Source organism: Raphanus sativus, chromosome 8 (genome assembly GCF_000801105.2).
Source record: "Raphanus sativus cultivar WK10039 chromosome 8, ASM80110v3, whole genome shotgun sequence".
Taxonomy (NCBI): Eukaryota; Viridiplantae; Streptophyta; class Magnoliopsida; order Brassicales; family Brassicaceae; genus Raphanus; species Raphanus sativus.
Window position 1 is genome coordinate 7050434 of NC_079518.1, and position 21595 is coordinate 7072028.

Sequence of the window (21595 nt, forward strand, 5' to 3'; positions counted from 1 at the left end):
TTTCTTAACACTTAATACATTTTTGATGAGATTTAGTAATATTATATCTAAAACCACATTTATGTTTTATACAATTTATATTATATACACCAAATAATATAATAAAATTAATATAAATGTCAAATTTTAAAAATAACGATTAATGTCTATAACTTTAAAATAAAATATTTTCTTATCTTAGAATAAACATATCTTAAATAAAAAATCTAAATAAGAAAACCTTTTAATTTTTTTATATTTTGTAGTTAAATATCGGAAGTCAAAATTAATTAAGGTGGGATTCACAGAATCGTAGAGCCGACGGAAGGGGTATTACAGTCATATAGAAGCTGCCGACAGATCTAGGTGCTGTGATTGTAACTTTGTGTCGGTGGCTATGACCATTGACGATGACGACGTGTGTGAGGCAAAGGGCCATTTTATTTCAAGCCCATCCACCATATTACGTATGTCTGTTCCTTTTGGTGAAGGTTTCCAGTTACTTTTAGTTAACCCATTAAAGAAAGTTCCTCGTGTTGTATGTGGCACATGATGGTTCAAAGACCCGTGAACAAAAATAAGCCCATACCTTTTTGCCCATAACAAGTTTGTATGGGGCTTCATATGATGAAGTTAAGATCGTAAAGCACTCCCATCCAAGGTTCAAAGCTTGTGTATGTTTTGTATTCATTTCCTTTTGGGTATGGGTGATGTAATATTGTCAGAAAATATGTGAAAGACATCACACATTGATTTGTGTGCTTCAGCCATTCGGTGTACAATTTGCACTTTGCCCACTCCACAAATTTCAACTTCACAAACATTTTGGTCTCTCATATGATCTAAACATTTTTTTTCATAAAACAAACGCTATTGTCTTTAACAATAGACTTGTAGAGAAGTAATTCATTTTTATTTGTTGCAGTTTTCTTATGGTGATGCAAATAGAACCTAAACGAGAATTTTTTTTTTTCAAAGAATGTTTTGTTAAAAAATCGGTCTAAAACATCCATATAATCAGTAATCTCATATAAAATGACTAATTACTGCGCAACAGTTTCTTGAACATTGGTAAATCCATATAGGATAATGCAATGAATTTGTGCTTGTTTTCACATGTCCTTGTATTTTCAATGAATCTCAACCTGTCTTCCCCAAAAAAATTAAATAACAAATAGGATTTCTGTAGTTAATATGTCTATAAGATCGCACTCCAATTAACATTTTTTTGCCAATTTAAGAAAGACAAACTTACCAATCAGGGAGTGGGCGTAGGTCCATAGGATTCAACAAGTTACATGCATAGTCATGTATTATGATAAAAAGTTTTCATTCTCGAATAAAAACATGAAATCGTAACGAAATCGATTAAAAAGGGAATAAAATAAAAACGACACGAGTTATATATAAAAATTCGCACGTGTGAAGAAGCGTCATCATCTTCTCCTCGCTCCCTCTTTTCTCTCTCTCGATTTGAGGAGTTCTGTTACGGTGGACTGTTACGTGTATCGTTTGCTCGTTTGTGACGGAGTCGGAGTTGAATCTACGGTGGTGTCAAAATTGAGAAAGGCCGGCGAGCTTAGTGGGGTGTTTCCATTTTGATTCGGGTGAATCTCTCTGATGCAGAGGTAAATTAAATTGGTCATGGTTTCGCTAATCCCTCCCGATCGTCGTTAGCTGTTTGTTAATTAGCAAATTTTATATTAAAATTGAATCCTGTTTTATATATTTATTTTAGTTTTCATCAGCTTTGTTTAATCGTGTACTTTATCTCTCGCTCGCTTTATTGATTCCGTGGGGGCAATTAGATTGATGAATCGAAAGTATTACCAGGTGTTTCATGGGGACTCTTTAAACGTTTTGTTCTTTGTTGTTTTTCTTCTTACGCGTGTTAGAATGTCATTTTGTTTTTGTTTTTGTTTTTAAGTGTTCGGTACTGTACAAACGTGTAGTTTTAAGCGTAAATCGCATTTCTTTTTAAATCTTTTAATGCAACTTTCTTCTTTCTCCTCAAGCGTTATTATCTTTTATGTTGTGGTTACTTTTGCTTTGTATTTGTTAATCAAACTGGTACTTCTAATATTCATAACCTTTGGAGTTTGGTTTGGTTTGGTTTCAGGTGTTTGTTATCAAGAATAGCTTAGAAAAAAGTAGTTTGCAGCCATGCCTTCTCTCCAGCTATTGCAGTTAACTGAGCGGGGTCGGGGTCTTGTAGCTTCAAGACGGTACCATTTTTTTACTTTTCCTCTGAATTTTTATTTAGATGGAAACACCAAAAAAAAAAAAACAACTATTGCTTTACTTCTTCTTGGGAATGAGCTTTCGTACTCTTTTTTTCCTGACGTGTGTTTATTAGTTATTTTTTGTTTCATTTCTCTCGAACTCTTGTTAAAATTCTATAGGAAATCTATACTGCTTGCGGCTGGGATTGTAGCTGCCGGTGGAGCTGCGGCATACTTGAAATCAAGGATCAGCTCCCGTTCTTCTTCGCGGCATTGCAATGGACATAGTGATGATGACGAGGCATTGGAAAAGACGACGGGAAAAGATAAGAAACCCGCTAAAAAGAAGAAAGGAGGAGGATTGAAGTCTCTACAGGTTCTGACTGCGATTCTTCTGTCTCAGATGGGGAAAATGGGTGCCAGGGATCTTCTCGCACTTGTGGGCACCGTGGTATGCATTTTCCTCTCAATACCCTTTCTTATTTAATGCGAGCCTAGCCTAGTACTCTTATCTAATCTGTTATTATGTTACAGGTTTTCAGAACTGCTTTGAGCAATCGGTTGGCGAAAGTTCAAGGTTTCCTATTCCGTGCTGCTTTCTTAAGGCGCGCCCCACTGTTTCTACGTCTCATCACCGAGAATATTATCTTGTGTTTCATGCTGTCCACGATGCACTCTACATCAAAGTACATCACTGGGGCCTTGAGTTTACGGTTCAGGAAGATATTGACGAAACTTATCCATTCGCATTATTTCGAGGTAGCAGCCATTGCCGTCTCTCCTCTTACCATTTCTCTTTATACTTCACTCTGCTGGATAACACTTTCATCTCTTTCCTTTATTGTTGTTTTCAGAACATGGTGTACTATAAAATATCACATGTGGATGGTCGGATTACGCATCCCGAGCAACGAATTGCCAGTGATATACCGAGATTCTCCTCGGAGTTGAGCGAACTTATTCAGGATGATTTGACGGCGGTTACTGATGGAATTTTGTATGCATGGCGTCTGTGTTCATATGCTAGTCCAAAATACATCTTCTGGATACTGGTGATTCTTGTTTAATCTTCTACGTTGAGCCATTTATGCTACTTTTCCTTATATCCATTCACAATACAGTTCTTTCGATCTGCTGTTTATGTTCTAACCTCGAAAATTGTTGTGTAGGCATATGTACTAGGAGCCGGTACTGCGATAAGGAACTTTTCTCCTTCTTTCGGGAAATTGATGTCCAAAGAGCAGCAGTTGGAAGGGGAGTACCGGCAACTTCACTCACGCTTGAGGACTCATTCGGAAAGCATAGCATTCTATGGTGGGGAAACCAGGGAAGAATCTCATATACAACAAAAGTTCAAGAACCTTGTTAGCCATATGAGTGTCGTGCTTCATGATCACTGGTGGTTTGGCATGATCCAAGATTTCCTGCTGAAGTATCTTGGTGCCACAGTCGCTGTTATTCTGATTATAGAACCGTTCTTCTCCGGTCATCTAAGACCTGATGACTCGACACTAGGCAGAGCCGAGATGCTAAGCAATATAAGATATCACACCAGTGTCATTATTTCTCTCTTTCAGGCGTTGGGAACGCTTTCTATAAGTTCCAGGCGGCTCAGCCGACTCAGGTAATTCTTTATGTTAGATCTCTTGCCAGACGCTGAGATGGTAAACGATTGTGTAGCTGTTTCTTTCTTGTTTAAGAGAAAAGAGTATGAGTTCAGTTGGTAGTCCCTAAGGAATATTGACAAAGGATGAAAAAGATCTCTACTTCAAAAAAAAAAGTTTGGGCGTTTGATTTTGCGGTATTGGTGAAATCATATACAGAGGAGAGAGGATTAACTAAACTTACTTTTACACCCATCAGTAGTGGTGGCTATGCTTTCTAATTATGGAAATGTATTTACTTCCAACAGTGGTTATGCTGACCGAATCCATGAGTTGATGGCTGTCTCGAGAGAACTCAGTGGCGATGATAAAGTGTCTTTCCAGAGGAATAGAAGCAGAAATTACCTAAGTGAAGCTAACTATGTTGAGTTTTCCGGTGTCAAGGTAGCTGGAACACATATTCATGTTACTGGTAATCCTTTTCCAAAATGTTGTGTTCTTAATGACACTTAATGCACTTCAGGTTGTAACTCCAACGGGAAATGTTTTGGTGGAGGATCTAACCCTTCGAGTTGAGCAAGGGTCTAATCTTCTGATTACAGGTGAACCCTATATATCTAGGAGTGAAAATAGCATTACTTTCCGTTTCCATGGCCTATCAATTATTCTCAGTACAAAAATAACTTGCAAGAATATGCTGCTACTATATTGTTCTATGAGCCTTGAGACGAGTAGAAAAGATGAAATATTTAGTACCCTTGTTGTTCTTATGAAGGAAATAAAAAATGGGATTGTGAATTTGAATTACCATTCTGGAGAAGCAATTATTCTTGCACTTTGGAAGGGATGGCATTATAGCCTTTGCCAAAATTAGATTTGCTATTCCTAGTTATAGACGATTCATTCATGTTCAGTCCAACAACGAAGGTTTTAGTGATGTTGTGTCTACGCATCATTTTAGGTTCCTGGTTTTCAAATTGTTGTTATTTTCACTAATGCTATCTTGGCTTGTCGATTTGATTATTATTCTCCCATTTCATAGTTTATTAATCAATATGTACCGTAGGTCCTAATGGAAGTGGCAAGAGTTCCCTTTTCCGAGTATTAGGAGGCCTATGGCCCCTGGTGTCTGGGCATATTGTGAAGCCAGGAGTTGGTTCTGATCTTAACAAGGAGATCTTCTACGTCCCTCAGCGGCCCTATATGGCAGTAGGAACACTTCGTGACCAGTTAATATATCCTCTTACTTCTGATCAAGAGTCTGTACCGCTCACTGAAACGGGGATGGTGGAGCTATTGAAAAATGTTGGTATCCTAGTTTTCTCTAATTCTCTAGGAGAATGGTTTGTGTGTCTTGCTTATTTCTGTGACTGCTGCTTGTAGGTCGACCTAGAATACTTATTGGATCGATACCAACCAGACAGAGAGGTTAACTGGGGTGACGAATTATCTCTTGGAGAGCAACAGAGATTAGGAATGGCCAGACTGTTCTATCACAAACCCAAATTTGCAATTCTTGATGAATGCACAAGTGCTGTGACAACTGACATGGAAGAACGTTTTGCTGCTAAGGTTCGAGCTATGGGAACTTCTTGCATAACAATATCCCATCGTCCAGCCCTTGTTGCATTCCATGATGTTATTCTTTCATTAGACGGAGAAGGTGGATGGAACGTTTACTACAAGAGGTTGGAATTGTTACTTTACCATGTTTCTGAGGATTATCAAAGTTTTTTGCATTTATTATTTAAAATGACTAAACTTTCAGGGACGACTCTGTACTTCTGACGGACGCTGGAGATGATTCAGTGCAAATTTCAGATACAAATCGGCAAAATGATGCGATGGTTGTTCAACGAGCTTTTGCTGCCGCTAGAAAGGTCTTCAGAAGCTCATGAATATATTTTTTTTAATCTTCGTTGAGGGGTACTGGTGGTTATAACCTTGTTACTTGGTGCCATGCAGGAATCTGCATCAAAGGCTCAGTCGTACTTGACGCAGTTAATCGAAAAGTCACCAGTTGTTGATAAAAGTGTTGTGTTGCCTCGTTTTCCTCAACCTCGAACATCCCCAAGGGCGTTGCCATTAAGAGTAGCTGCAATGTTGAACACATTGGTGAGCTTGAGTTATTACTGTGAATTTTATCAAAATCACTTGTACCAACTTTTGTTACCCTAGAAAAAAAACACATGCATGTCAGTGCATTTCAGTAGCTTCCTTGGAAGCCCCTGTTCTACTTGGTTTATTCGTCCACATTGATGCTAAAAGTATCTGACCACTTCATTGTTACGTTTCAGATACCCACTCTATTTGACAAACAAGGAGCACAACTTCTTTTGGTTGCTTGCCTTGTCGTCTCAAGAACACTGATCTCTGACCGAATAGCATCGTTGAATGGTAAAGATACTCCGATCTTTTACCTGATTAGTTTTATTGATAGGGCTCCTTTTTCTAACGACCGCTTATGATCTTTCAGGGACCACTGTTAAATATGTCTTGGAGCAAGATAAGGCAGCCTTTGTTCGTTTGATTGGTTTGAGTGTTCTCCAAAGTGGTGCATCTTCTGTCATTGCTCCTTCATTAAAGTAATGTTTCCTTTTTATGCATGTTTATAACCTCATTGTGATTTTCTCTTGCGTTTTTGTTTTATGAAGTTAGTTTTTGTTTGATTATTAGTTACAGTTAAGGCACCTCTTACTTATGTGGTTTCACCTAACCTTTTTTTGTTACACGTTCTTCAGGCATCTAACGCAAAGGCTAGCTCTAGGTTGGAGGATTCGCTTGACTCAACATCTGCTACGGAATTACTTGAGAAATAATGCGTTTTACAAGGTCAGTTCAAATCTATAACGTTCAAAGATACTATGCTAACATGTTTTATGCATTTCTGAATTATGACTATGAACTTGAGTTATCCAGTTCAACTTGACTTTAAGGCTAAAAGAAAGTTCCTTACACATGTAAGAATTATACTGAGATTACCAACCTGAAATGGATATCCATTTGTGGCTGTTCTATGATTCATAGAGGCTGTTTATTGTTCTTTGATGTTGCAAATTTAGAGACACTAAAGATCTCATTGGATTCATATCTTCTTTTCAGGTCTTCCACATGTCAGGCAATAGTATTGATGCGGACCAAAGACTCACTCGTGACCTGGAAAAATTAACCCATGACTTGTCTGGACTTCTTACTGGAATGGTAAAGCCATCGGTTGACATTCTTTGGTAAGTACATTTTGTTGGATTGTTTTCCTGATATTTGTTTCATGCTTGTTAATTGGTTTGAAATATAAATAACGCCAAAAAAAAATTGAATTGAAGGTTTACCTGGAGGATGAAGCTATTGACTGGACAGAGAGGAGTTGCCATACTTTACACGTATATGTTACTTGGTCTGGGTTTTCTGAGACGTGTTGCTCCAGATTTTGGTGATCTAGCTGGTGAAGAACAGCAACTCGAGGGGAAGTTTAGGTAAGTTTTTAATTACGTTTCTTCCACTTTGCAGATGATTGCGTTATAGCGTCTAGCTGGACCAACTTCTTCCTGGTAATGTAGGTTTATGCACGAGAGGCTGAACACGCATGCTGAATCCATTGCATTCTTTGGAGGTGGAGCTCGAGAAAAAGCTGTAAGTGTCGTCACTTCCGAAGCTATAATCGTTGGATTTTGGTCTCTATCTACTTGTGATGCACAGCTACGAGAAGTGAAAGCCAATAGTGATTCTCAGTTTTTATGTGATGATGGCCTTTTCATGCTAAATGCGTAGAGCTTTAACACGTCTTATAGGTGAATCTGCCCTTATGTTTGTTTGTTTCATGGAGCAGATGGTTGACACAAAATTCAGGGCACTACTGGACCACTCTCTCATGCTCCTGAAGAAGAAATGGGTGTATGGCATACTTGATGATTTCGTGACAAAGCAGCTTCCCAATAATGTGACTTGGGGATTGAGTTTGTTGTATGCCCTAGAACACAAGGGAGACAGAGCACTTGTCTCCACTCAAGGTGAAGATCCGTCATTCTTTTCAACGCGAGCCAATTAATTTTGCAAAATTCTCTCTATATAACGCTTTCTTGCATGATGTCTTTGATACCAGGTGAATTGGCACATGCATTGCGGTATCTAGCTTCCGTTGTCTCTCAAAGCTTTATGGCGTTTGGTGATATTCTTGAACTACACAAGAAGTTCCTTGAGCTCTCCGGTGGTATTAACAGAATTTTTGAGCTGGATGAGTTTTTGGATGCTTCTCAGTCAGGTACTAAGAGCATATATATATATATATATATTTCACACTTCTTATTATTAGAGGCATGGACATATGCTAAAGAGAACGTGCGTTGATCATATTCGTTTTGTGCTACTGTTTCCAGGTGTTACCTCAGATAATCACAGAAGCCGTTTGGATTCTCAAGATCGAATTTCCTTTTCAGAGGTGGATATCATTACCCCTGCTCAGAAATTGATGGCTAGCAAGTTGTCATGCGAAATAGTTTCGGGGAAAAGCCTACTCGTCACAGGTTAGTGAATTAGTCTTTTATCATTGAACTTATTGCATGAGTCCCAGAGCTAACACTAGCAAAAAAATCTCAGGTCCAAACGGTAGTGGAAAGACTTCCGTATTTAGAGTCCTTAGAGATATATGGCCCACTGTATGTGGAAGACTTTTCAAACCATCATTGGATATCAAAGAGCTTGGGTCAGGGAATGGCATATTTTTTGTCCCTCAGCGACCTTATACATGTTTAGGGACGCTGAGAGATCAGATTATATACCCTCTATCTAAAGAAGAAGCAGAGAAAAGGGCAGCAAAGTTGTACACCAATGGTAAGTCCAAAAGATCAGTTTGATTCTCAAATGAATACTCTCCGCTACACAAGTAATAACTGATCTGTAGAGACACTTATCTCTTACTACTAGAAGTATAAGTTATTTGATGATCTTCCCATTTCTCATGATTTAATGCTGTTAAGTAACAGGAGATAGCTCAGCTGAAGCTGGAAGCATTCTGGACGTTCATTTGAAAACCATCCTGGAGAATGTTCGGTTAGTTTATCTCTTGGAAAGAGATGAAAGTGGTTGGGATGCTACTACCAACTGGGAAGACATACTATCTCTTGGAGAGCAACAGAGGCTAGGCATGGTAAAATCTCTTGTAGACACAAACAGACATTTACAGCTTTTTTTTTTGAGGTTTTACCGCAATACATATAGTTTTATGGCTCACGGTGAATAATCTGAGTTTTTGTATTGTAGGCACGTTTATTCTTTCACAGACCGAAGTTTGGAATCCTTGATGAATGCACCAAGTAAAATGATCAGAGTCTTCTTCTACTAATGAAGTTTGCAATCTATCTTTTTTCCACTTATATCATTGCTCTTTTGGGTTTTGCAGTGCAACGAGTGTTGATGTTGAGGAACAGCTCTACAGGGTTGCAAAAGACATGGGAGTTACTTTCATAACCTCATCCCAAGTAAGTTTTTACCCCCCTTCATTCATTACCATGAAACCACATGACCATAATCTCATTACTCGTTTCTCACAATCGTCAGCGTCCGGCTTTGATCCCGTTCCACTCCTTGGAGCTAAGGCTGATCGATGGAGAAGGAAACTGGGAGCTACGTTCTATCGAGCAGACAACAGAGTAGACTCAGCAAGACTCTTAGTTTTAAAAACAATAATAAAACCAAAGCTATTAGAACTTATACCCCCCACAGATTATATGGTATGTAGTTTTCTCGATTCTTTCTCCTCAGAAGAGAACGCTTCCATGTTTACTGATTTCGTTTGATTTGGAGGAAATAGAATGTAATTAATTGATTTACGTTCTTTCCCTAAAAAATATGATTCAATCAATATGTTATGATTAAGAGTAATAATAGGAAAATCAGACTTGGAGGCCAAGGGTTTATATATTTAATTTAACGTATGGAGTAAAAAAAGAAGCAGCAGCAGCAGCCATGTCTCATCTTCTCAGGCGGCTCAAGCTATCTCTCCGAGTAGGCCACCTCACCGCTTCTTCTCGATACTTCTCTAATTGCATCATCAAAGTAATACCTTGTGGAACTACTCTGAGAGATGGTGACGTTGGACATCTAGCTATCTACAGCTATGTTGATAAAGTGATCGACTGCACACAAAAGAAGGTGCCTATGGAGTTAGTAAAGGGGATCGGAACCATAGGAGCATCCCACGGCTGGGTAGCGACTCTGAAAAATGGGATCGTGTGTCTTCAAGATGACTTCGATCCCTATGCATCGAATACTGACCCAAAACGCATTCCCCTGCCTCCACTTGTAACTCTGCCTCATTGCCAAACCCAAATCGTAACCAACATAGCAATGTCCTCTTCTTCCCCAGACGATGAAGACTGCATCCTTGCTGTAAAGTTCTTGGGACCTCAGCTAAGCTTGTGCAGGCCTGCTCAGAGAGATTGCAAGTGGAGCAACATCAGAATCTCAGACCCCAGCTTCTTCTCCTCACATGTAATGTACTCCAAGAGAAATGGCATGTTCTCCATGCCCGCTGCTGGAGGAAACTACACAGCATCGTGTGATCTTGGGAGACACGTGAACGAACCAAAGATTCAGATGCTGTCGTACCCGGAAGAACGCGTGTTTGAAGACCTGTATCTGAGCACGGGTGAGTTTTTTGACAAGGAGTTTCTGAGAAAAATCGACTGGAAGTTCACGGACTGGTCTTGCAGGATGGAGCACTACTTGATGGAGTCATCATCATCACACACAAGTGAGACTTTTCTGGTGAAATGGTCTAAAGATATCAACCCCCTAGACGGGAAAACGGAATTGGACAAGTTCCTTGTGTTGAGAATAGACGAGGAAGGGAACGCTGTGTATACTAAAGACTTTGGAGGTGAGTGCATTTTCATCTCTAAGGCTGAATCTTTTTGTCTCCCGGCAGCTTGTTTACGTGACAAGAGACCGAACTGTATCTATCACTTAAGCAACTCGAGCTTTGGAATAAATTGCATGGACGATAATGAGAAAGAGAGAGGTGGAGAGTTTACTTTCCCAGTCCCCTTTTGGTTCCCACCAAAGCTAGACTCCAAAGGTAAACGTATCCTTTCTTCAGGTTTTCAATATCAAGGGTAATGAAATTATGCTGTTTCATTTGATTTCTTTCTCCTTGGCCTTTGTTGTTTTTTTTTTGAATTTAGTTGTTGTTTTAAATATATACCTAGCGCTGGTCGCAAAGAATATCCCTCCAGAAGTATTTATCATTATCTTCCCCTTCATTGGTCAATACTGTTACCTATTATCTTGTTACTGTGATCTTAATGACTAATTTTTAAAAGAAAGTTTTACCAAAAACAATAGATAGTGATCACATAGAGACAATATATAAGATCATATAACAACACGGCCACAGTCTCACAGACGTAGAGTACTCACTCTTTGCAGTGGTGTGGTTCATGTGGGAAGTGGACCAAACCATGGTCATTACGTTAGTCTAGTGAAAAGCCAATAACCATTGGCTCTTCTTTGATGATTATAACGTGGAGATGATTGCAGAATCAGCTGTGAAAACATTCTTTGGATCGTGGTATGCAAAAGCATTAGACAATACATTATGTTGGATTAAAATAAGTTAGAAGAGTGATGAATGTGTACAATCTCGTCTATTGAAAAGAGACCAACATATAATATACACTTTGTTTTTTGTCGTGAGAAAAATTGCTTGACCCGTGAGCCATGTCCTTTTCGTTCTGTAGCTTCTCTACAAACACTAATGAAAAGAAAGGTATTAACAGAGGCGAATCATAGAGCGTTGTTGTGAACTCTTTCTCTCTCTCTCTCTCTCTCTGAATCTGCAGTTACGAGGAAGCTTCTTAAATGCATTGTACAAAACACCAACAACAATGCACCACCAGTCAAATACCCAAGCTTCACTGATGCTGGTGTCAAACATAACGCCATTGGTAAAAAGCTAACGATTACGTAGTTCAGATTCAGTATCGTGATGATAAAAGCATTCTAATGAGTAAACTCCTTTTTGGCGATTCATATGTTTTTCCTCTCCGTGATGATAAAAGCATTCTAACTGTTTTCTTATAGTGTTTTGAGATCATCCCTATTCCTTCATCATATTTTTCCTCCTCCGATTCAGAATCTGATTCAGATTATGTATTTGCTTCATTTTTGTATGCACCAAAAGTAACTAGGTTGAGCACTTTGTCTTTTTCTGATTTATTATCATATGTCTTTATGAAAGATCTCTCTTTCTTTTGCATCTCATCGTGTCCAATTTTTCTGCACCTAATGCTTTTGAATCTTCTTCTCTTGGTCGTTGGACATTTCTTTTTGAAATGTCTATATCCTCTGCAGTTATAACATTGCATCTCTGTATTACCACATGGTTTACCAGCTTCTTGCCTTTGTTTGTTAACACCAACTTTTTCATGTCCTTGCCTGTATCACTTTCCGTAGTACTTGTGAAGCATCTGAATCATCTTAACCACCTCATCTTCATTCTCTGACTTTACTTGTTATTTTAGGGACAGGCATGTTGACTTTAATATGATTGCCCACGTCATCAAGCTTTATCTCAGGAGCTTTTAACATACCCACAACTTCATGAAAGTTAAATTTATCTATGTTAGGAGACACAAACATTGTTGCAAGATATGACTCCATGCATGATTTCTATAACCGGTAATTAGATTGGTTTAAGATTTGTATTCTCAATTCAACAGCACAACCCGTTGTTTCCATACTTAGAATAAACATGAGCTCTCTTTAAAACCCGATCTTGATGAGCACAAGATTAGAATAGCTCTAATACCATGTAAAGAAACCAATTTCGATAGTGCTTAACCATAATACCCGAAAACTCTGAAAGAAACAAAAAAACTTCTAATTATCAAGAATAATATTATAGAAGAACTCTCAATAAGATTTAGAAAATTTTGAGTAGAATGTTCTTTCTTTAAGAAAAACTTTCTTATTACTTTACTTGTTCAACTTTTGCTATGTTACAAATGCGAGGAGGGAGCTATTTATAGGCTCCAAAAGTACTTATACACCTTATCGTAATCTCTAAAAATCTCTAACTTAATATCTAGATTTTTTTCTATTAGTACTTATCCAAGGACTCTATACTCTCTAGAACATTTGAAGAGATGATGATCTTTTATGATTTTTCTAGAGAAATTCTGTGACATGAACTTTGGGTTTGGTCCAATAAAATTATTGGTACCCATAACTAAGTATAGTCCATAATCAAGTTTAACTTCGATAGAGTGAAGAAGATGAAGCCAGGATTTAAATGATTTTTCCAAATGTTCTCTCTATAATCAATTTCACAAAACAAATATGACATGATTCTTGAAATTGATGACATGGCTTCCGGAAAAATATGACATGTATAATTTCATTTAATGCTAATATATATTTTTGGAAAACTTTTTAGAATATGTCAATAACTCATATATTACATTTAATGTTGATTTATATTTTTGGTAAACTTTTTAGAATATGGTAATAACTCATAAATCATCACTAAAATAAATATATTCAAATATGACATTTTTAATTTTGAAATATTATTTAATTTTACTTTTATAACTAGGTGTTTATCCCGCATATACAGACATAATTTTTTTTTATAATTACTTATTAATATATATTAGTAAAAAAATGTAGTTCTTATTAATGTTTTCATTGGAAATTTTAAGTATTATATCTTTCTGAATTTTTTTGTACATTATATTCATTGTTAATAAATAAATTTTCAAAATCACTCACTAATCTCTTTTTAATTATAGAAAATAATGTTCTTACTTGATAAATATTTAGTTATGTGTTTTCTGTTTTTCAATTTTTAACTTTCTTATTAAAATATACTTTTTGGATAACAACACAATATATATAAGAATTATCTTTTTATTTTAAAATATATATTTTAGAGTTTATATAATTCTGATTATTATTAATTTTAATCAATTATTTAATCAAATAGATTTTAAATTCATTTTATTTTTTACTAATTTATATAATTTATTCATTAAGAGTAGAACCGATATTAACCAGTCTAACTTTTAACGTGAGAGTTCTATTTTGAAAAATCACTTCGCAAATAATAGCATAGATTATACAATTTTTACTATCTAAAATTATCAAAATTTTCTGCATTTTAAAAGAAAATTATAAACTTTTAATCGTAATATTATTAGTTTCTTTTAGATATATACAATTTTTAGATATATAAATTTTTTATCACTGCACATGGTGCAGGAAAACACCTATATATATATGTATATATATAGGGAAAATTTGGAAAAATACACTCCCATAAGAAAATAATTTGAAAATTATACTTTTATTTAAGATTTTGGAAAAATACACTTATATATATAAATTTACATAATTGCCCATTCCTAGTATTTCTCTAATTCAGATATATTGTTTAAAATTGATTTTTTTAAAAATAAATCATTACACAATCTACAAAATATATTTTAAATATTTTACTGTTTTTTTTACTTCAATATTTTACTGTTTAAAAAAAAAAACAAGATGGCGTCTTCTACTCTCGTCTCCTTCCTTCTAGTTCTTCTCCATCTTTGAATTTTTTTTTCTCCTTTCACAGATTCTTCTTCTTATCTCTCTAGAGGTTTGTTGCTTCATGAATCAAATACCAGTTTGTAAACCTAATTTGTTTTTATGAAAACTAGTTTGTAAACCTAATTCAGATAGATAACAATTCCAAAGAAAATGAAAATTTGTAAACCTAATTTGTATTTTTAACAACGTAACTCGCTCTTTCTTGTTTATATAGATTAAAAATAAAATAAAGAAAAATATGTATAAACTTCATGATAAAGTCAAAACAAATCATAATTCACATATTGTAAAATTAAAATGATAAAATAACATATTTATTTCAACACATATTTATCTTAAACAAAATAATTTAATGATATTTTTTTATTAATTACGAATTTCTATATTAATTTCGAATTAATATATTAATTACTGAAATATCTTGGATAAACAAGTCATTTCATAATTAAAGAAGTGTATTTTTCAAAAATAAAATAGAAAATGCAGTTTTCAAATTTCAAATCCTAAATAGGGTATTTTTCAAATTATCCCATATATATATCCCCTATATATTAAAGGAGAAACATTCCGAAAATTAGATCCTCAAATTATTAGTAATTAAAATAAACCCCTATCTATGTGTAAATCAATTGGATGATTAAAAAATCATATGTGGCATGATGAGATTGAAATTGAAAAAGTGAATGGTCTAATTTGATTTATTATTTTATTTCCTTAAATAAAACCTACGAAATTACCATAAATGACTAATATATATATATGACAATTAATGATTCTAATAATAAAGTTTTGATAACAAATTATATATCCTCCATCATTTTTGTTTAATTTTATATTATTAAAATAAAGTAAACAATCAAATTAGGTACAAAAATTAAATTTGGATTTTCGTATATGTTATATATTGAATTTAAAAACGATAATAAATGATTAAAATATTTAAAATTATTATGTTAGAATTAATGAACAAAGGTTTAACATTTTTGTTATAAAAAGATACACATGATTTTAAAATCATATGAGTAAAAAATATCATTTAATAATAAAAAAATATATATTAAAATATACACCATATAAGATTACATAAATACTTTAATATTAAAACTTTCAATGAATTTTCAAAAACATTTATAAATTATAAACTTATTATATAAGCGCTGATTATAGAACCATATGACGATGAAGTCTCATTTAATAAATAACTATATAAAATATACTATTCTTAGAAAAATATGTTGGTCCATCTTAACTTATACACTTTTTATTAAACTAACTATCGAATTGATAAATAATGTACAAGAAAAAAATCTCGCACTTTCCTTAAATAAAAGTTACGAAACCTAATATGATTAACGTATATATGAAAATTAATTATTATGAATAATAAATATTTGATAAAAAAATTGTATCTTAGTTCTTTTTTTTATTATATTATTAAAGATATTAAACAATCACGTTAACTATATAATAAAAATATTTAGATTTTTCTTATATGTTATATTTAAATTTTTTTTGAAAATGTCTATAAATTATTAGAAATTTGAAGATCTCACTTTGAAAATTTTATGATCAATACCTTAATTTGTTTTGTTATAATAAGATACAAATGATCATAAAACTGTATTAATATGAATTTTTATTAAATAAATATACAAATTAAATAACTTTCATTAAATAAAAGTTACGAAATTATCTAATATGATTAACGTATATATGAAAATTAATGATTATGAATAATAAATATTTGATAACAATTTTTGTATCTTAGGTCCTTTTGTTTAATTTTATATTATTAAAAGATATTAAATAATCACATTAACTATATAATAAAAACATTTAGATTTTTCTTATATGTTATATTTTGAAATTTTTCAAAACGTCTATAAATTATTAAAAATTTGAAGATCCCACTTTGAAAATTTTGTGATCAATAGCTTAATTAGTTTTATTATAATAAGATACAAATGATCATAAAATTATATTTATATGAATTTTTATTTAATAAATTTTCAAATTAAATAATATATATATAAGGTGATGGTTCTAAAATCATTAAAATGGTTTTCAATGATGTGAAAGTTAAATATTAAAAAACTTGTAGAACCTGTTTTTGGAATAAAAATGACTTATTGACCACATTACTGTATTTATAGATATAAACAAGGTGTAAAAATTTAAACATAAATCGATCAGACTCATCATAAATTCAAAATAGATTTCGGTCCACAATTACAATTACAAATGTTCAGCCCAACATATCCCCTATATAATAAATCACTTGAATCACTTGAATTATAATTAAGTAACAATTTATTACAACTGAGACTTCTTATTTTCTTAGTTTTTCATTTTAGATCTTTTTACTTTATTTTAAAAGTAACTAAATTAAAGTAAAGATTATAAAGTTGATGATAACAATTAGTTGAAATTCTTTACAACTTTTTTTATCTTTAAACAAATAGAGTTGTGTTTAATCGAAACATATTAATTTGATGAACACTAAATATGGAAGAATAATAAAACTTTCTTTCATGCTTATGTTTTGTTTTTATTTTAATTTTTTTAAAAAATTTAGAGCTTTGCTATTAATTTTAGATTTAATTATTTTATTAGATGATAGAAGCATTTTTGTTTTTATTCTTTTATTTTAAAATATAATATTTTTAATAAATGACTTTTTTGACAACATGACTCCAAAATTCGTATAATATATAATATGATCTCAAACTAAATAATTTTGTTTTTTGGTATAAAACCGAATAAAATACAAACCGACGGTATAGAAACCAAAGAGAACCGAAGTAAATATGGATTTAGAATATTAGTTATATTTTACAAACCGAAATACCGAAAAAACCAAACCGAACCGAAACCAAACCAATATTCGGATTAAACACCACTAATCCAAATAAAACCGAACTATTATTTTATTCTTCAAAACATAATAAAAATAACAAATTCATCCCGCGCAAGGCGCAGATCTTATATATATATATATATATATATTAGATAACTCTTAGTAAATGGTGCAATTTATCTCAGTTTTTTTCTTCCTCTAATATGCTTTCAGTTTAAAAACAACTAGATCATGACCCGCGCTTCGGAAGCGCGGAATGTTTTATGATTCAAAATTTTGTTAACAATGTTACAAATATTTAATATGTAAGAATTTTGTCTATTTAAAAAACTGCGTTTGAATCAATATTTTTAAATCCAATTTAGATCGTCGAGCTAGTAAACCCGGTAATCCGATATATAATCATGTTTGAATTGGTTAAAAGGTAATGGGTTAATAAGTTTGATTTGTATCCACTTTGAATTAATATATCATATAGTACGACTATTTTATAAAATTAATTGGTTAAGGAGTAATGTATTGCATGGTGATCATCGCATAGACTTATTGGATGGTGATTATGAAATCTCAAATTTAACATTACTGCATGTTGGTTATGAAATCAATTGGGAAAGAAAATATTTTTTTTGAATACAAAGAAAATGAGCCAACTGATAAAATGAATGTATATAAGATATTAAGTTAGCATAGAATAAGGAAATAATTTACTAACATTAATGGTTAGTTAATAGGATCAGAAAATATATCATATCTAATAGTAGGTCCAATTTAAAAATCTACCTAGAAAAAGTTACAATGTTTATGTTTTAATAAGATAGATAACAAAGTGAAATCTATTTGACCCCTATGCATTATATTGCAAAATGCAAGCAATCTTTTTTTTCCTGATAAAACACAACTCAATATATCAAAAGCCAAACATAAAAGATCCTTTTCACAAACTCCGAGGGAGATTCGCTTAAACTGAAAAAGAGATTCAAATCCCAAGAAATTTTATTCAAAAACGACAAATTTAAACCATTAGCAGAAACGAAACACAGGACTCCTTCCTCCAAACACCATTCCAGAACTTCTCAGATTTAGCACTTCGACATGTGGACGATCAAGTCGACCACACGGGTGCTGTAACCCCATTCGTTGTCATACCACGACACCAACTTCACGAAGTTGTCACTCAATGCAATTCCAGCCTTTGCGTCGAAAATGCTATGCAAGCAATCTTGTACCGTAAGTTATTTGGTATGTTGTTTCTTGATTCTTTCTCCCCGATCCAAGGAGCGGAAGATATTTAAGTGTAATTAGTTATTTCCTTAAAAATATTATACAATTAATATACAGAAGTTTAAATGGAAGAAAGGGATATTCACCATGATTATCATTAGCGTAGTAATAGGAAAATAGTGGCCAAGGGTTTAAATATATTAACGTGTCCAGTACAAAGATTTTATGTTTTTATCGCCTTTAGCCAAATAAAAAAAAAACGAAAAGAGAAAAGAAGAAACAGCCATGTCTCATCTTCTCAGGCAGCTCAAGCTATCCCTCCGAGTAAGCTACCTCCATCTTCTCTTTGTCTAGCCACATGACTGTTCTTTTAATTTTCTTTTATTTCGTAAGTTTGGTTTTTTTACAAACTATCATTTCGCAGAGAAACCTCACTGCTTCTTCTAGGTTCTTGTCGTCTTCCCCAATCTATTATGTCAGGGGTGCTGAACCATGTGAACATGGAAATATCGAAACTATCAGGATACCTTCTCTTAAGGTGCCTATGGAGTTACTCAAGGAGGTGGGAGTCGTAGGAGCATCCCATGGCTGGATAACAACTTTGAAAAATGGGGTTGTGTGTCTTCAAGATGACCTAGATCTCCATGCACTACCGGATACTGAACCAAAACGCATTCCTCTACCTCCCCTTGTAACTCTACCTCATTGCCAAACCCAAATCGTAACCAACGTAGCTATGTCCTCTTCTTCTCCTGATGATGAAGACTGCATCGTGGCTGTCAAGTTCTTAGGACCTCAGCTAAGCTTGTGTAGACCTGCTCAGAGAGATTGCAAGTGGAGCAACATCAGAATCACAGACCCCAGCTTCTTCTCCTCCCATGTAATGTACTCCAAGAGGGATGGCATGTTCTCGATGCCCGCTTCTAGAGGTCACTACACGGGATCATGGGATCTTGGAAGACACATGAAGGAACCAAAGCTGCAGATGTTGCGGCTTCGCGCTGAAGAAGATCAAATTCCAAAAATGAAAAAGAGGATGTGGCAGCGATTGGAGTCGTGTTGTACGAAGCAACACTACTTAGTGGAGTCGTTACACACTGATGAGACTTTTATGGTGAAGTGGTACACAGAAAGTCGTCCCATTGCCAACAATACTTTGGATTTATGGGACCATTTCCTTGTACTGAAGATAGACAAGGAAGGGAACGCTGTTTACACGAAAGACATTGGAGATCTCTGCATTTTATTATCCAAGTCTGAACCCATATGTATGCCGGCTAAATTGAACCGAAGAGTCCAAAACTGCATCTATATGTTGACCGAGCGCGAGTTTGCCATTGTCAGTATCAGCTGTAACCAAAAGTTTTGTAGAACACCTTTCGCTTGCTCCTTACCTTACTACTATATTTCAAAAAGTCTAATATAGCTATTGTCTCTCACTCTCAATATATCTATTTATGAAAAACATCTTTTTTATTTCTTATATTTTTTGTCAACTGATTTCGTTTAGACCTCGACAGTAATCCAGTACTTGGTAGTTTAATTATGTATACTTAGCACACAATGCTTCAGAACATCTATACTGTATTTAGATCAACCAGTGATCTACTCACTAACTAACATATCATAACTCTTTGAAAGAGTTATGCAGTTGAGTAAAGATCAAATGCAACAAAGTAATATCGGTATGTTCTAAATAGTTTTAGGGGAAAGCCTCTGCTCTGTCACAGGTTAGTAAAGTAACAAGGAAACCGTCCCATTCCACTCTCTTTCCTCTTGTGGGTTGATATCTGTGGACCATTTCACCATAAAGGTCTCACTCGTGTGTGACGACTCTACCTGGTGCAGTATGAAGTTTAGTGATGATAGCCTAGCCTTTTCGTGCAATATGAAGTTTCACTTGCGAGCGTAGAGCTTTAACACGTCTTATAGGGGAACCTGCCCTTATGTGTCTTTGTTTTTCATGGAGCAGATGGTTGACGCAAAATTCAGGGCACTACTTGACCACTCGCTCATGCTCTTGAGGAAGAAATGGTTGTATGGCATACTTGATGATTTCGTGACAAAGAAGCTTCTCACTAATGTGACTTGGGGATTGAGTTTGTTGTATGCATGCCTTAGAACATAAGGGAGACAGAGCACTTGTCTCCACTCAAAATGAACACTTTTCGAGCCAAATAAGTTTGTAAATTCTCTCTATTCAACGCTCTCTTGATTGATATTTTGATGCTAGGTGAATTGGCACATGCATTGAGGTATCTAGCTTCCTTGTCTCTTCAAAGCTTTATGGCGTTTGGTGATATTCTTGAACTACACAAGAAGTTCCTTGAGCTTCTAGCTAAGCTTGTGCAGGCCGGGGGCTCAGAGGGATTGTTAGTAATAGTAAAGGCTCTATCTGTATAAGTCACCAACTACATACATATGCTGGTTTTACTCTACAGTATATGCAAAAGGTATTGCAGAGACAAGCAAGCCTGAGCACTGGTAAGTTAACAATATTTCGGTAAAGTTGCATAGTTAGTTGAACAAGAGTTGCCTAATGTGTATGATTAGCATATGTTTCTGGGAAGACTGGCGCATTTGTCATACTTCAGTCGTTTTATTCACCACTTAACACAAGGTTCCCGTATGTATCTAGCATAGAAACTAATCATATAAGGGAAAAAAAAAAAGAGAAATTGGTTTATTCAAACCTTAGGGAATTAAAAACACACCGAAAACTGAAATTAATAGAATCAAAATAAATATTATCTAAAAAAATTATAAGATAATGACTCAAAGCCGCTTCATCTTCTTCACTCACACGTTTCTCTTCTTCATGTAATCGCTAACTATCTCTTTGTACCCTTTAAATGATTCTTTTTCTTCTTCTTCTTCGTCTTCTTCTTCTTCTTCAATGCTTGTGTAGATAATGCCCTTCTCCTTCAACACAAACTCATGCAATATTTTACCGTTTTCAACGATATTAATAGATTTTCTGTCTCCTCGATCATCGAACTCTAAATTGCCTAGAGACTTATCGCCGTCTACTAGAACCGTTGCAACCTCAGATGCAAAACTCCACCACAGGTTATGGGTTATTGAATCAGCAGTTGTTGTTTTAGCGGGTATCTTCTCCATGAGACCAT

At 34.4% G+C, this 21595-nt stretch overlaps 3 protein-coding genes across 4 annotated transcripts; all 3 read left to right on the plus strand.

The window, feature by feature from the left end:
- Positions 1–1363: 1363 nt before the first annotated feature.
- Positions 1364–9626, plus strand: LOC130498790 (ABC transporter D family member 1-like). Of its 2 annotated transcripts, none has more exons than XM_056992390.1 (26): positions 1364–1607; positions 2099–2204; positions 2382–2652; positions 2736–2960; positions 3056–3253; positions 3371–3825; positions 4114–4249; positions 4329–4407; positions 4872–5110; positions 5189–5493; positions 5574–5685; positions 5771–5920; positions 6103–6202; positions 6282–6390; positions 6547–6637; positions 6908–7032; positions 7129–7278; positions 7363–7435; positions 7632–7812; positions 7905–8063; positions 8179–8325; positions 8399–8632; positions 8779–8948; positions 9062–9114; positions 9201–9279; positions 9359–9626. In XM_056992390.1, the coding sequence occupies exons 2-26, from the start codon at positions 2143–2145 to the stop codon at positions 9452–9454; spliced, it is 3999 nt and encodes a 1332-aa protein (XP_056848370.1). In that variant the 5' UTR covers positions 1364–1607; positions 2099–2142; the 3' UTR covers positions 9455–9626. The 2 variants fall into 2 exon arrangements, with proteins under 2 accessions (XP_056848370.1, XP_056848372.1); XM_056992392.1 differs by having other exon boundaries at positions 1367–1607; positions 8785–8948.
- Positions 9627–9766: 140 nt separating this feature from the next.
- On the plus strand, positions 9767–11049 carry LOC130498791 (uncharacterized). Its single transcript, XM_056992393.1, has 2 exons — positions 9767–10448; positions 10513–11049. The coding sequence occupies exons 1-2, from the start codon at positions 9767–9769 to the stop codon at positions 10527–10529; spliced, it is 699 nt and encodes a 232-aa protein (XP_056848373.1). The 3' UTR covers positions 10530–11049.
- Positions 11050–18303: 7254 nt separating this feature from the next.
- LOC108837109 (uncharacterized) lies at positions 18304–19908 on the plus strand. Its single transcript, XM_018610179.2, has 2 exons — positions 18304–18791; positions 18892–19908. The coding sequence occupies exons 1-2, from the start codon at positions 18753–18755 to the stop codon at positions 19891–19893; spliced, it is 1041 nt and encodes a 346-aa protein (XP_018465681.2). The 5' UTR covers positions 18304–18752; the 3' UTR covers positions 19894–19908.
- The last annotated feature ends 1687 nt before the right edge of the window (positions 19909–21595 follow it).